The sequence below is a fragment of the Galeopterus variegatus genome, unplaced genomic scaffold (genome assembly GCF_000696425.1).
Source record: "Galeopterus variegatus unplaced genomic scaffold, G_variegatus-3.0.2 Scaffold2577, whole genome shotgun sequence".
NCBI lineage: Eukaryota > Metazoa > Chordata > Mammalia > Dermoptera > Cynocephalidae > Galeopterus > Galeopterus variegatus.
The window spans coordinates 145,987-160,010 of NW_007728688.1; the positions used below are offsets into that span (position 1 = coordinate 145,987).

The 14,024-nt window shown below is 37.2% G+C and overlaps 1 protein-coding gene across 1 annotated transcript in view; it reads right to left on the reverse strand.

Annotated features, from left to right (window-relative positions):
• Positions 1-14,024, reverse strand: part of LOC103598352 (serine/threonine-protein kinase ULK4) — a gene marked incomplete at its 3' end in the record, with an annotated part of 241,815 nt that overhangs the window by 109,467 nt on the left and 118,324 nt on the right. Inside the window, exons 11-12 of the mRNA XM_008582347.1 lie at positions 6,529-6,580; positions 6,287-6,431 (exon numbers count right to left, since the gene is read on the reverse strand). Of these exons, the coding sequence (XP_008580569.1) occupies positions 6,287-6,431; positions 6,529-6,580 (197 nt within the window). The remainder of the gene's footprint in view (positions 1-6,286; positions 6,432-6,528; positions 6,581-14,024) is intronic.

Below are 14,024 nucleotides of genomic sequence, written 5' to 3' on the forward strand. Positions count from 1 at the left end.
CTCATGTATCTGTTTATTACTTTGCCTCACCTACTGGAATGTAAGCTCACTGAGGGGTTAGGGTTAGGTATCCCAAGTGCCTGGCACATGGATTTCACTCAATATATATTTATGGAAGGAAGGAAAGGAGGAAGGGAGGAAGGAAGAAAGGGAGGAACGAGGAAAGGGAGGAAGGAGGAAAGGGAGGAGGGAGGGAGGGAAGAAGAAAGGAAGGGTCTTAAACTGCATATGCACAATCACAAAATGTAGTACAAATTATTTACATTTGTAGGAATACTAAAAATTTTCTCTTCCCCAGAATAGCAATGGTTTGTTTCCTGAGTGCAGGATTTAGTCACACTTAACATTTGTTAAATATTGAAAGAGAATGTCCTCGCCTTATGTAACCAGATCTCAGAGAAAAATGTTCAAATAGCATCAGACCACTTTCAGTACTATTTCATTGATGATGACTTTGATTTTAAATTTCTGAGAGGTGCTTATTTTAATTAATAAGGTCAATTTGGGCTTAAGTTCTATTAAATACTGCCTCTTCTCTTCTGCATAAACCCTTAAAATTAAATCCTGTCTCTCAGCTGAATAAAAATCATGGTAATTTTATGAATATGTGTGGTATCTTTCTTCCCAGAAGAGAAAAACGTTCTCATTAATCATACAGATAACTCAGTTATGGTACTGGCATTCCAACTATCTTTAAGAAAAGAGGAAAAACTGAAAGAAGGAACAGGAGAAGGAGGAAGTGAGGGCATACGCACCTACTTAATGGCAAGTCCAAGGTTTGAATACAAATACATGAGCCACAAGATAAAGATTACTAATGGCCAACATCACCAACATTAATAAGCAAAGAGTTTTCTCAAGCTGGTGGCAGAAGAAGTCAGAGAGATTCCAAGCACTGGGGGGACTTGACAGTTGCCAGTGTAAAGATGGAGGGGGTACACGAGAAGAAACATGGGCATCTAAACGAACATTACAGCAACACAGATATGGGTACTTCAGTCCTACAACTGCAAAATGGGTTGAACAACAGCCTCCAAAAAGATATGTTCAAGTCCTAACACTCAAAGCCTGTGAATGTAACCTTATTTGGAAAAAGGGCTTTGAAAATGACTTAAGGATCTCAAGATCATCCTGGATTTAGGGTGGGACCTAAATGCAATGACAGGTGTCCTCATAAGTGAAAGGCAGAGGGAAATCTGAGACACAGAGACAGGGGAGAAAGCCATATGAAGACAGAGGTATAGATTGGAGTGATGCTGCCATAAACCCAGCATGACTGGCAGCCATCAGAAGCTAGGACAGAGGCAGGGAAGGGATTTTCCCTCAGAGCTTCCCAAAGGAACCAACCTCACCAACACCTTCATTGCAGACTTCTAGCCTCCTGAACTGTTAAAGAATAAATTTCTGTTGTTTTAAGCCAGTTGGTTTGTGGTACTTTGTTACAGGAGCTCTAGAAAACTAATGCAAACCACAAGAAACTAAATTCTGCTAACAACCTGAATGAGCTTGGAAGCAGATTTCTCCCCAGAGCCTCTACCCAGGACTCAGCACAGGAGATGCTTCATTTCAGCTGTGTGAGAACCTGAGCAGAGAACCAGTCACACTGAGTCAAACTTCTGACCTACAGAGATGTGACCTAACACATGGGTGCTGATTTAAGACACTAAGCTCATAGTAATTTGTTATGCATCAATAGAAAACTAATAGAATATTTATAGTTTAATTTTCTTGTGTTATTACATTATTCAATACTTATAATACAAAGTTATACAAAAGTTTTGATGCTAAGCATCCTTTTCTTGTTCCTCACCTTCATAAAAATGTCCTTAATTAAGGAGTATTTCCAAAATTGTGATGGAAGAACCACTAGAGTTCTGACAAATGTTAATAGGTAAGCCATGCGAAATAGTGTCTTAAGGTCATAAAATGTCGAGAAACCCTGAGCATTAGAAAGTTAAATGGGTGAGATATGAAACTCGAAAACAAAACACAGTTTCAGGAAGAGCACATTCCCTCCAGATTTATTAACATCATATATGCCCACAGTTTAAGAAATGGAGGCATCGATGTTAATATTTAAGGAAACATTTTTACTTATACAACCTCCAAATTTGTTCGTTTAAAAGAATTTCTGAGGGGCTGGCCAGTTAGCTCAGTTGGTTAGACTATAGTGCTGATGACACCAAGGTCCAGGGTTTGATCTCTGTCCTGCCCAGCTGCCCCCAAAAAAACAATTTCTGAAATTTTGGGCTCTGTCAGTGAGAAAGTTCCACAAAGGCAGAGGTTGTGCCTATCTTGGTTATTAATATTCCCTACAACTAGAAATACAGCTGTGAAATAAGATGTATTTAGTATTAGGTAAGTAAATGGGCTGATGAAGCGAGAAAACATTCTCTCCCCAGCTTATTTCACATAACTCTCACATGTAGTTTCTGCTGGAAACAAGCTGCCTGCTTATTGCCTCATGTTCTGCCTCTTCCATACCTTTGCTTACCCCATTCTTGACATTCCTTTTCTATTCAGTCACACCCAATTTCAAAGTCTACTCAAATACCATCTCCCTATAAATGGTATTACAATTCACAAAGAGTAAGCACTACACGAATACTTACAACTAAAGTTTACTTTTTAGAAAGTAAAGCATGCACACTGAGAAGAGGTCGTGGCTCTTTGGCATTAACTCATTAACTTATAGAGTAAGCAATTCACTCATGATATTTATGGTAGATATTGTGATGGTTACTTTTATGGTTAACTTGACTGGGATATGGGATGTCCAGGCATTTGATCAAATATTATTCTGGGTGTATCTGTGAGGGTGTTTCTGGATGAGATTAACATCAAAATCAGTACACTGAGTAAAGCAGCTGGCCCTCACTGATGTGGTTGGGCCTAATCCAATAACTAAGACCTGAACAGAGCAAGAAGGCTGAATAAGAGGAAACTCCTTGGCCTGGCTGCCTTGAGCTGGAACATAGGTCTTTTCCCTGCCTTCAAACTGGAACTGAAACACTTGCTCTTCTTCTTCAGTCTCAAACCTGCCAGCTTTTGGACAGGAACTACATTGGCTTTCCTGGGTCTCCAGCTTACAACCTGCAAACTATAGGACTTAGCCTCCATAATCATATGAGCCAATTCCTTACAATTAATCTCTTTATTTTATACACATACACACACACCCACATACACACCCTACTGGTTCTGTTTCTCTGGAGAACCCTAGTATAAATGTTTATTCTTACAACTGAGCTTTCATCATATTACACAGCAATTCTGAGAAGCACCTGGAACACAAGTATTACATTGTTGTCCTCCCTGAGAATTTTGCCAGAGCTACTAGAAAAAACATGCACTCTTTCTCTAGAATCTCCCACCCCCAGAAGCTACCCACCCACCAAGTGAAAGAAGCAATTCTGGGCACAAAGGCATGTACACGTAGGCAGAGTAGCAAGATGGAGAGAAAGACACATATACAGAGTATTGTAGACATAAATCATAACCCTGAATCCAGCTATATTTGATGCCAACACAAGTCTTTGACTTCTTGTTTATGTGAGCAAATAGATTATTTTGAATTGGGTATTATTATTTGCAAATAAAATAGTCATGACTAATACCTTTGTATGAAAACTGGAAAGCCTACTACGCATGTACCTGAAAAGACTGTCACCTTCGCTTTATCCAAAGTATTGTTTAAGGTCAAAGGATGATTAAAGCTTTAACAAAACTAAAAGTATCAACAACAATAGGTGTACTTGCCAAATTGACATGGGTGTTATTTAGCTCCTATGAACTCTAGAAATTTCATAATTCTTAAGCCATTATATTTACATACTCACTGACAAACATGAATTTTTCATTACTAGCATTTCTAAACTTAAAATTACCAAGAGCTGTCTTCAAAGACCAAACTGCTTGCTAAGGTTTTAGTCTTCGGAGTCAAGAAAGTTAAATAAATGCATTACTCACCTTTTATTTTTAAATATTTTACATAACATTTATTGAACCATTACTATATATGTCAGGGAGGCACAATAAGCATTATCTATTTTAATGGCCACTTCAGTTCACAGGTACTATTACTATTATTGTACAATTACAGTCTTCATTTTAATGATTAATAAGAGAGATTAAAATAATGAGCCTAATAATAATAGTAGTGGTGCTAAACATTTGTCAAGAGTGTACTATGTCCCACACACTGTACTAAGTGTTTTACATGAAGTACCCTATTTAACCTGCACAATTATCTCCTCAGGTAGGTGTCATTATCCCCATTCTACAGATGAAGAAACTAAGGCTTAGAGATGAAAATGCAGAGCACAGACCTGCCCTTCACATTGGAATCAGTCCACAAGCTTTAAAAACATCCCACACCACATCCCAATAAATTCCATACTACTATCTGAAGTACATTTCAAGTTGTTTAATAAAAACTTGAACTCATTTACATTATTTATGATCTTAAATTGCCATATGGTTTACATTTGTATTTTTCTCTTTAATTCCTCATCTCTAGAAAAGATAAAGATGTACATTAAAAGAAATACATATTATTTATTCCAGTTCAAATGAATAACACAGGAGCACTGAATTAGAGTTCTTATTTTACAAAATGTTCCAAAACTGAGCAGACCTCAGATGTAAAGAAATTTTATTTCACATCTACAGAGCCACTAACAAGCTATTGCTAAACTGTGTGGGGGAACATCTTAGGTCCTGAAAAATGCCTCTCTATAAGTCTTCAGATAACAAATATCCAAAGTACATCCTTTAAAAATCATATTTTGTGCAAATTTTTAGGCATTTTCTTGCTAGAAAGAGACATATGACTATATATAGTTTTAGAAGTGTAAGAAGGCACTGAAAGCACTAATTAATCCCATTAGAGTAGGTTGTAATCTTTTGTTTAACCCATGTACAGTATAGATGATTTGCACACACTCATATATAACAAGTGAAACTGAAAATATATTTATTTATAGTTTACCACTGAGAAAGCTCCACATGACAAAGTTCAAAATTTTTTTCTCATATACATAACCATTTTCTTACTTTGGGTATCAAAGGTACTTACTGTACACATTCATTATCTGGGATCTCCCTGAAACCTACTCTAAAAGTGTTGAAAAGGAAAAAGAAACAGACTGGCCCTATAAATCAAGCCATTTCAGATCAAGCTCCAATCAGTCAAGACAGGCTCCCTCAGCCAGCAGAAGGGTTGACATACAATAGCTACACACTTTGTCAAATACATCTTCTTTAACAACTAGGAGTGTTTGAGTGATTTATCTTTAGCAGCAGGCAATTTTAGTTGTATTGTTCTTTTTTTAAATGTGGACCTAATGTCATATAAAAGAGTTTATACTCTTAACAGTCAAAATCAGGATGTAATTATATCTGGTTTCTATGTTGTGATAATTTTTTTTATGAGAACAGTAGATCTTTAGAAGTTGAACAAATAACCTTTCCCTAGGTAAAGCTGCCATTCTTGAAAACCTACAGAGAATTGATGTGGACTGCAGCCTAGGCCTTGATCAAGATCAGACATGCATATTAATACATGATACATGATACAGCATTTATTTAGTTTTGCAAAAATCTTCTTTAATGGTGATATATAGCATACACTTTTTTTTAATTTAAATTACTTTGTTTAATAAAATTCACAGTATTCCCTGAACTACAAGGTGTCATTTTAGAGTTGTGCATGTTTGCATTAAGAGCTCTCAGTACTTATCCTGCTGTGTGTGTGCTATGTGAGCAAAGGAGTAGAAGGAAAAAATAATCCCTTTCTGTTAACTATACTCATTACCTGTTCCTCCCACACCCCCCCTAAAATATCCTGTTTGTAGCTAAAACTAATTTCCATTCCAAGAGTTTGGAGAAATAAAAAACTTCCTTCCATTTCTATTATTCCTGAGCAGAACCAGGAAAAGTCTCAATTTCATGTTCCAGCAGTCTTGTAATACTGATCTTGAATCATAAACCTCACCCCCTGAACCATAAACACTTTTAAATTTGCATAACTTCAGAGACATGTTCCTGGCAGAAAACAGATTAAGCTACAAATGGATGTTTTTGAAGATGAATCAAGATTCTTCTGAGTCTTCTGCAGTGTAAGTTGCCACCTCTGTTTCTACAACTCTTTTATAGTGAGTACACAAGCACATGTTCATAAATATAAGGCCATCGAGATCCCTGGCCCCATCACTGGACCTAGTTTGTCAGAAGCTTCCTGGACATCATACACTTCTCTGCGTGATGAGCAGCAGCGGATACTTACTGGGGAAGTAAGGTGTCTCTAATGAGAGCCACAAGATTGCTTTCAGAATCGACATTCATCTCCTGGTCGCCATCCCCAATCTCCTGGTTCACAAGTAAAGATGTAGTTTCTGAGAGCAACCGCAAGCTGAAGAGTCTCCACTCCACTTGAAAAAAATAATGCCAAGAATGTGACTACATGGAGATAGAATGAAAACAAAATGTGTAACTGATGGAATTCTTGCTGATGTGGTCACAACTTACCATTTTGGCTTTGAACCAAGGAGACCAAGGGTGGCAGGATATAATCAATAACCTAAGAGAGGATATGAAAGACTTGGTTCAAATCTCTGTAAACACAAAATGGTATCAACCACTATCTGTGCTTTTTTCATGAACAGAATCACTAATCAAAGGAGTGAAAAAAAACAGCTAAATTTATCCTGGATTTAAACTCTTCATGACACTTAATAAACCACCAAACTCATTTAACTCTGAAAAAGTCCTCAGGTCAAAATGACATTGTGAAAATCAGAACAGTAATTTCTCAAAAACTTCAGAGTTTATAAAAGGAACTTTAGAGTATAATGTCATAGGTTAGCATTAAACCATCAAATAAATATGTATAAGTATAAGCTGGTGATCATTACTTAAGTTTAAGCTAAACAACAATCAAAATGTTGGGGGGGAAAAAGAGACACAATCCCCACATTTTGTCAAATACATCAAAATACCACGACAAGTTAATCTAGGTTATTTTTAGAAATAGACTCAGAAGATGTAAATTCACTATACAAACCACTCCCATGATTTCCCAATTTTATCAGACAGAGCACAATCAAATATGGTTTGAAACCCAAAATAAGTTATTTTCCCTCCAAAATGCCAATGAAGGATGGACAAATCTAATTTTGAAAGCTACTGTCTAGTTTTGAAAGCTACTGTCCAATTTGATAAGCTATTTCAGTGAAAATAAAATTCCTACTGTTTGAGTACTTGTTCACTCTATACTGATAAAAGGACAGAAGAAGCTATGCACAGCCACATGAAATCTTGCTGTGCAAACCAATGAAACGATGCATTGCACAGGTAAGGATCTCTCTATATGGCTGGTGGCCTATCCATATTAATCTGTTGTATCTTCATTTCACACAATAGGTTTAGACGTAATGTTATATATAGACATTTGTACAGGGACCCTAAAACCAGGGATATTTCATTCATCCTCTTCCAATAATCGATGTCACATCACTCAAAGCACAGATATCATTCTCTACCAAGGTATTTTGAGAACTCCAAACATCTAGTCTTGTCAAAAGCAAAATCTATGCAAAGAAAAGTAATAATATCCCACTATCAACATGACCAACACCTATCTTAAAGGTTTAAAAGAGCGTATGGAGAGATGAAGAACATGAAATAGATTATATAAGTGTCCATCTCAAGAAATTCAAAAGACAACATTAAGCATAGTCAAAAAAGCAAGATCGTCAGACAGAAGATGAATACACAAAAATCCATACTATTCCTATGCACCTACAACAGACAATTAAATAATATAATTGGTAAAATATATCTTTACAAAAGCAATAAAATCCTAAGGTACCTATGGTATCATGACCTTTACAGAAAAAATACATATACACACAAACTCTCACAATATTTACAGGTACCACAGCCATTGATAGACTTCAGGGTTCCAGTCCAACATATAAAGAGGTTGAAAATTGTCACAAGTATTTCCACAACAACAAAAAAAAGGTGAACAAACAGAAAATCAACAACTTTTTTTAGATTGTATCAGAGAACTGAAGTCACAGGGCAAACCACCATCCCCAAAACTGGACAGACAGGCAAACACATAGAATCAGAGCTTACCAAAAGCAGATACTATCAGTAGAGCCAGAAACTGGTACTAAAACTTAAAGGGTAATTGACCAAATTTTGGAGACTGATCACAGATTAGCTTAAGAGACAAAAATTCCTGAAGTCCCAGTCTTAGGGGATTCCCCAGCTCCTGCTTCCAGGAGTTTTACCCCCAGGAGCCCCACCAAATTCTAAAGGTGAAGATCAGGTAGAAATTCCCTTGTGCTTCTGGCAGGGAGAGGGAAAAATTAACTACTTTGAAATATGCCCATAGTGTTCATTTCTCCTTAACAAAGACCTGGACTTAAAGGAAACTACTATACCATAACCTAACCTACTGGGGTTTTGCCAGAATTTAACCTACCTGGGGGAAGGGAAATACTCAACTCCAGCCCCCTCTAGGCTTTCTGTCTGAGAAGCACTTGTAAAGGTCACAGCCCAGGAGCACAGGCTTACTAAAAGAGTAAGATCTAATCACGGGTCTAAAGAACATTTCCCTTCCCCCCGACACCTCACCACAACATCAACAAAGATCCTATATAATAACACAGAATTACAACTGAGGAAACTATAAGACACAGACTTTATTTACGAAGGAGTTCTTGGGGAGACCCAAAAAATGACAGGAGAGACTAAATTAAGGACTCTAGAGGAAATTTTAGCCTCTGAATCCTACAGTGACCACAAAAAGTAAACACAGCTTAGCTCCTAGCCTTTAATAAACATAAAACCTTACACTAAAGGCACATTTACCTCAGTTCACTTCACTTGTTCATCATGTGATGTAAAATATTTAAAGTATTAAGAGAAAAAAAAACCAGAACACTAATCTAAAACTCTGCACACAGTGAAATTATCCCTCACAAGTAAAAGAGAAATAAAGACTTTCTCACACAAACTAAAATTGAAGATGTTCTTCACCAGTATACCTGCCACGCAAGAAATGTTAAAAAGAAGTTCTCCAGAGAGAAGAAAAATGAAATAAAGTACAGAAACTCAGATCCACAAAAAAGAAAGCAGTAGAAGTGAAAAAATGAAGGCAACACAGTTATTGATGAGAAGACTCACAGAAGTCAATTCTCTGCAAATTAATCTATAATTCCAATGCAACAAAAATAAATATCCTAACAAGGTTTTCATGAACTCCTCATGATAATTATGTAATATACATGAAAAGAGAGTCATGAATAACAAAGTTTTCAAGAAAGTATGGGGCACAGATGGTTAACCCAAGTTTCCAGGTTTACTATAATGAAAATAAAGGGGTACTAGTACAGGGTTAGACTAAGAGACCAATGAAATAGAGTTGAGAGTCTAGAAACAGACACATAAGGGACACATAATGCTACTTACACTTAGTAAGTAGCAGAGAGAGTATTACCAACAGTAGAAAAACATATAGACTATTCATAGATGGGTATAGGAATATTAAGATATCTATTTGATTTTTTAAAAATCTGTGCTGGCCAGTTAGCTCAGTTGGTTAGAGTATGGTGTTATAACACCAAGGTCAAGGGTTTGTATCCCCATAACGGCCAGCCACCACAAAAAAATAAATAAATAAATAACAGACTACTGAAAAATAGAAAATTAAGGGGCTTAAAGGTCTAAAAGTACAAACAAAAAGGAAAACTAAAAGGAGGATATTCTGCAATCCTTATAACTCACAATGGATTAGTATGCAGAATCCATGAAAACAAATCCATGAAAATTCAATGAAAGAAATTTAAAGAAAAGAAACCAAATCAATGAGAAAAAGACTACTCCAAAAACTAGACAAAAGATGTGAATGGGTGGTTCCCAAAAGGAAATACCCATATAGCCAATAAACATATGAAAGCTACTCAACTCCACTAATAATCAGAGAAATGGAAATTTAAACAACACTGAGATGTTACTTTACACAGAATCAGTTAAAAAAAAAAAATCACATAATACCGCATGTACTGGCCAGCTGCCAAGAAAAAAACAAAAATCACATAAGAAATGCCTGCAAGACTGTTGGGAAATGGGTACTCATATACTATGATAAATCAGTACAACAACTTGGAAAAACAATTTCACAATACCAACCAAAGCTGAGGATAAACACATCCTACAACTCAGCAATTCACATTCTATGTGCTATGTGACACTTTCAGATATTCATTGCAGATTTGATTTCAAGAATACAAAATAGAGTGGGTAAATCTCACAATCATTATATTTAACTTAAAAACTCAACTTATGAAAGGATATAGACAGCATGACACTATGTATCCTGAAACAGTACTATATATAATATTAAATATATACTAAATGTAAACTTCTGTATTAAAAATTTATTTTATAAGTTTTAAAAAAAGAAATCAATTTAATTACACTACATTTAATTTTTTAATTAACATAGGTCTTCTTCCAATAACTTAAGGCAATCATAATAGTATACCGGGATGATCAAATTTAACACTTTCAAGTGAGAATGATCCTTTAGAAGTGAACAGGTGGAGGATGGTAACGTGGAAACTGCATGCTTTCTATAATATGTAAATGAAGACTAATAAGAAAATTTAGGAGGATTATTTGACTATTTACCTTTATATCATATTTTTGCTGAGCAATGACAGTTGATTACTTTATCAAACATAGGCTACCCAGTGAAATATCACTTGAAAAATAAAAATAAAACTATACTGAAAATGTCTGCATACTAAGCAAGTCTAAGGAGGCAAAGGACATAAAAACTAAAAAAGTCTCATTAAGGGCCGGCCCGGTGGTGCACTGGAGAGTGCGCCGCTTCGGAGCGTGGCGGCGCTCCCGCTGAGGGTTCGGATCCCATGTGGAGACCGGTTCCCACTCACTGGCTGAGCGCGGTGCGGACGCAACACCGAGGGTTGCGATCCCGTTGCCGGTCCCCGGTACGGGCGTGACACCGAGGGTTGCGATCCCGTTACCGGTCAGTAAAAAAGACAAAAAGGAAAAGAAAAAAAAAGTCTCATTAATCTTACTCATATTCTAATCAATAACTTCATATATCAAAATAACAAATGGTTTTCCTAAAAAGATGACTTTTTAAAATCCTAATAAGGAAAAGGAGACCACATATCTTTTGGCAAAATGTGCACTTAAAGTTAAATATACAATGATTCTAGCAAAAAGGAGACATGAAAATAAACCCTTTAAATGTTAGTTACTCCAAGGAACAGAGCAAAGAAATATCTGGTTCCAGGAGTAGTTTCAGGCTGAAAATATAAAGAAAATTCAACAAAGGAAATTTAAGAAAATAAAATACTTTGACATATGCCTACACAAATTGCAAGGGTTATTCATCCACACTCAAGAAAATAAAAGAAAAAATTTTGTATAACTGATACATGCCAACATTTACACAAACATGAAAATATATAGACCCACATTAGTTAGATATATATACACAAAGAAACAAAATAAGTTACTTAGATGAATTGACAGTATGTAGGTAAAGGGATTTTATCAACACCACTTTTATTTATTTATTTATTTTTTCCCTTTTTTGTCTTTTTTCGTGACCGGTAACGGGATCACAACCCTCGGTGTCGCGCCCGTACCGCGACCGGCAACGGGATCGCAACCCTCGGTGTCGCGCCCGCACCACGCTCAACCAGTGAGCAGACCGGTCTCTATATGGGATCCGAACCCTCGGCGGGAGTGCCGCTGCGCTCCCAAGTGCCGCACTCTACCGAGTGCGCCACCGGGCCGGCCCCATATCAACACCACTTTTAAAACTTAACAGCTGCTAAGGGCTAGGAAAGAAATGAGCACATTTATGAATACGTAAACTCACAAATATGAAAGAACTAACAGTACATAAATAGGAATATGAAGAAGAGCCAGGGTTTCTTGAAGAGGGGGGATGTATGTTTTTATTGTTGCTGCTAATAAATAGCTGCTAAGAATTGGATTTAGAGTCCTATATTAGAGACATGCAATGAGTTAGGTCTTTTTTTTCTTTTTTCTTTTTTTTCTTGAGATATTTAGAGTACCTTGAATTTAATTTGAAAACATCCAGATGAAAATTAAAACAATCATTTAGATATAAAATCTACAAGATACCAGACAAAGATGAGAAAATAACTAAATTGAGAGAGAAGACTGGTTCAAGATGACAGACAGAACAAAAGTTCTAGCCTCAGCATCTGGCCCCAAATCCCTAGAGGTCACACACAAGGGGTGTGCTATAAAATAAGAGAGCAGCTCCAAGGGTGCTTAAGGCAATGCAGCAGAGCTGGGTGGGGCACAGAGAAGGGCTCTTGGATACACAGATGGTATGACTACTTGGGCCCAGCACCAGGACAAATTTGTTCATTTTAAAAAATATTCTGATAACTGTATTTCAATACAAATGCTTTCATATATAACTCTATGCATTTATTTTACTTTATGCATGTAAAAACATCGCTGAGAATGAGTCCATAGGCTTCACCAGAACACCTAAGGCCTTCTAAGATACAAGGATCTTTAAGGTACAAGGTTAAATTCCCTTAAGTAGAGTCAGAATGGGGCAGCAGAAGGCTCAATGAAATAAACACAGGAATAAATCAGTCTCCAATGCCAAGAAAACCACTCTGCTGGGTTGACTGGATTCTTGTGCCCTTCCCATACAAGGGTACAAGGCTGGGGCACCTGTACAATATTCCTAGGCAATTCACATATCTTGAAAAAAAAGACTAATTTCACCAAAGGAAAAAAATCTTTCTAACAAAAGAGTCATCAAGATAAAGACACCTCCAAAATGTGAACTTCCGCTTAAAGTCTTTCAAATGCTGACCCACCACACTGAAGGGAGTATTCCTGATAATGTGATTCACATGTGAACCAATCTCTCCCAGGACAGAGATTAATCCCAACTCATGCATATAATTCTACACTTCTATGATTAAGAATTTTAAATTACTCTAAATATCTCAAAATAATGATGGGAGAAAGCTTAAAAACACTTATCAAATCATTTCACACATTTCTCCCTATGTATACATGATTCTTCCCTCTCCCCTCCCTCCATCAGTCAGCTCTTCATCCTTTCCACCAGCTCCCCCTGCCAAGTTATCACGGTCAAGTTAATGTGAGGCTAGGACAGCCCAGGGGAGGCTCCTTTCTTAAACAGCTCTCACACAGGGGAGGATGCCTGCACTCTATTTTAAGCTAGGCTGAGGGGAGGTGGAGACATACCTGATTCTTTCTACCTATAACACCCACTCCCCACCTAGAAGCTTACCCAGAAATTAACATCTACTTGCTTCAATCAAGACTTAGCTGAAGAACTGCCTGATCTAAAATCCATCTCCAGACCCTGTCAGACTGAGTAGGGTTCCCGGCACACCCAGTGCACACCACCAATACAGCACTCTTCAAATTGTGGCTCAATCTTTGCTTTCGATATTGGTGTCTCCTCCCCTGCCCCAGACTGAACCAGTGCAGAGCCGGGCCTGATTCTGGCTCACTAATGTATTCTCAGAACTTCCTCAAAAGAGATGGCTTACAACAGGTACTTCCTAAGAATATATGAGTGATGACAACATGAGTAAACCAAATGAGACAGGAGGTGCTCAGTCCCTCTGGGGTTGGGTTTTAGGCTACTATTTTGGGTCACAAACCCCAAGCCCCTTCCTCTGAGTCCTGAGCTGCTGTTGCCTGTAGCACCTATTTTCAGTACCAGCATGTGGAGATTGAGACCACAGGAGGTCAACTTGTGTAATCTCAGTAGCCACGCATGCTCAGTAAAAAGAGTTCATCCCTTGAATGATCTCCCATTGGAGATGCTAGAGAGCACCTAGAATATTCAGTGCATGTGACAGAATTTGATCAATGAGCATGCTACAAAGAGACCAACTAAGTATGTGGAAGGCTGTATTACATAACCTGTTACATAACTGAGA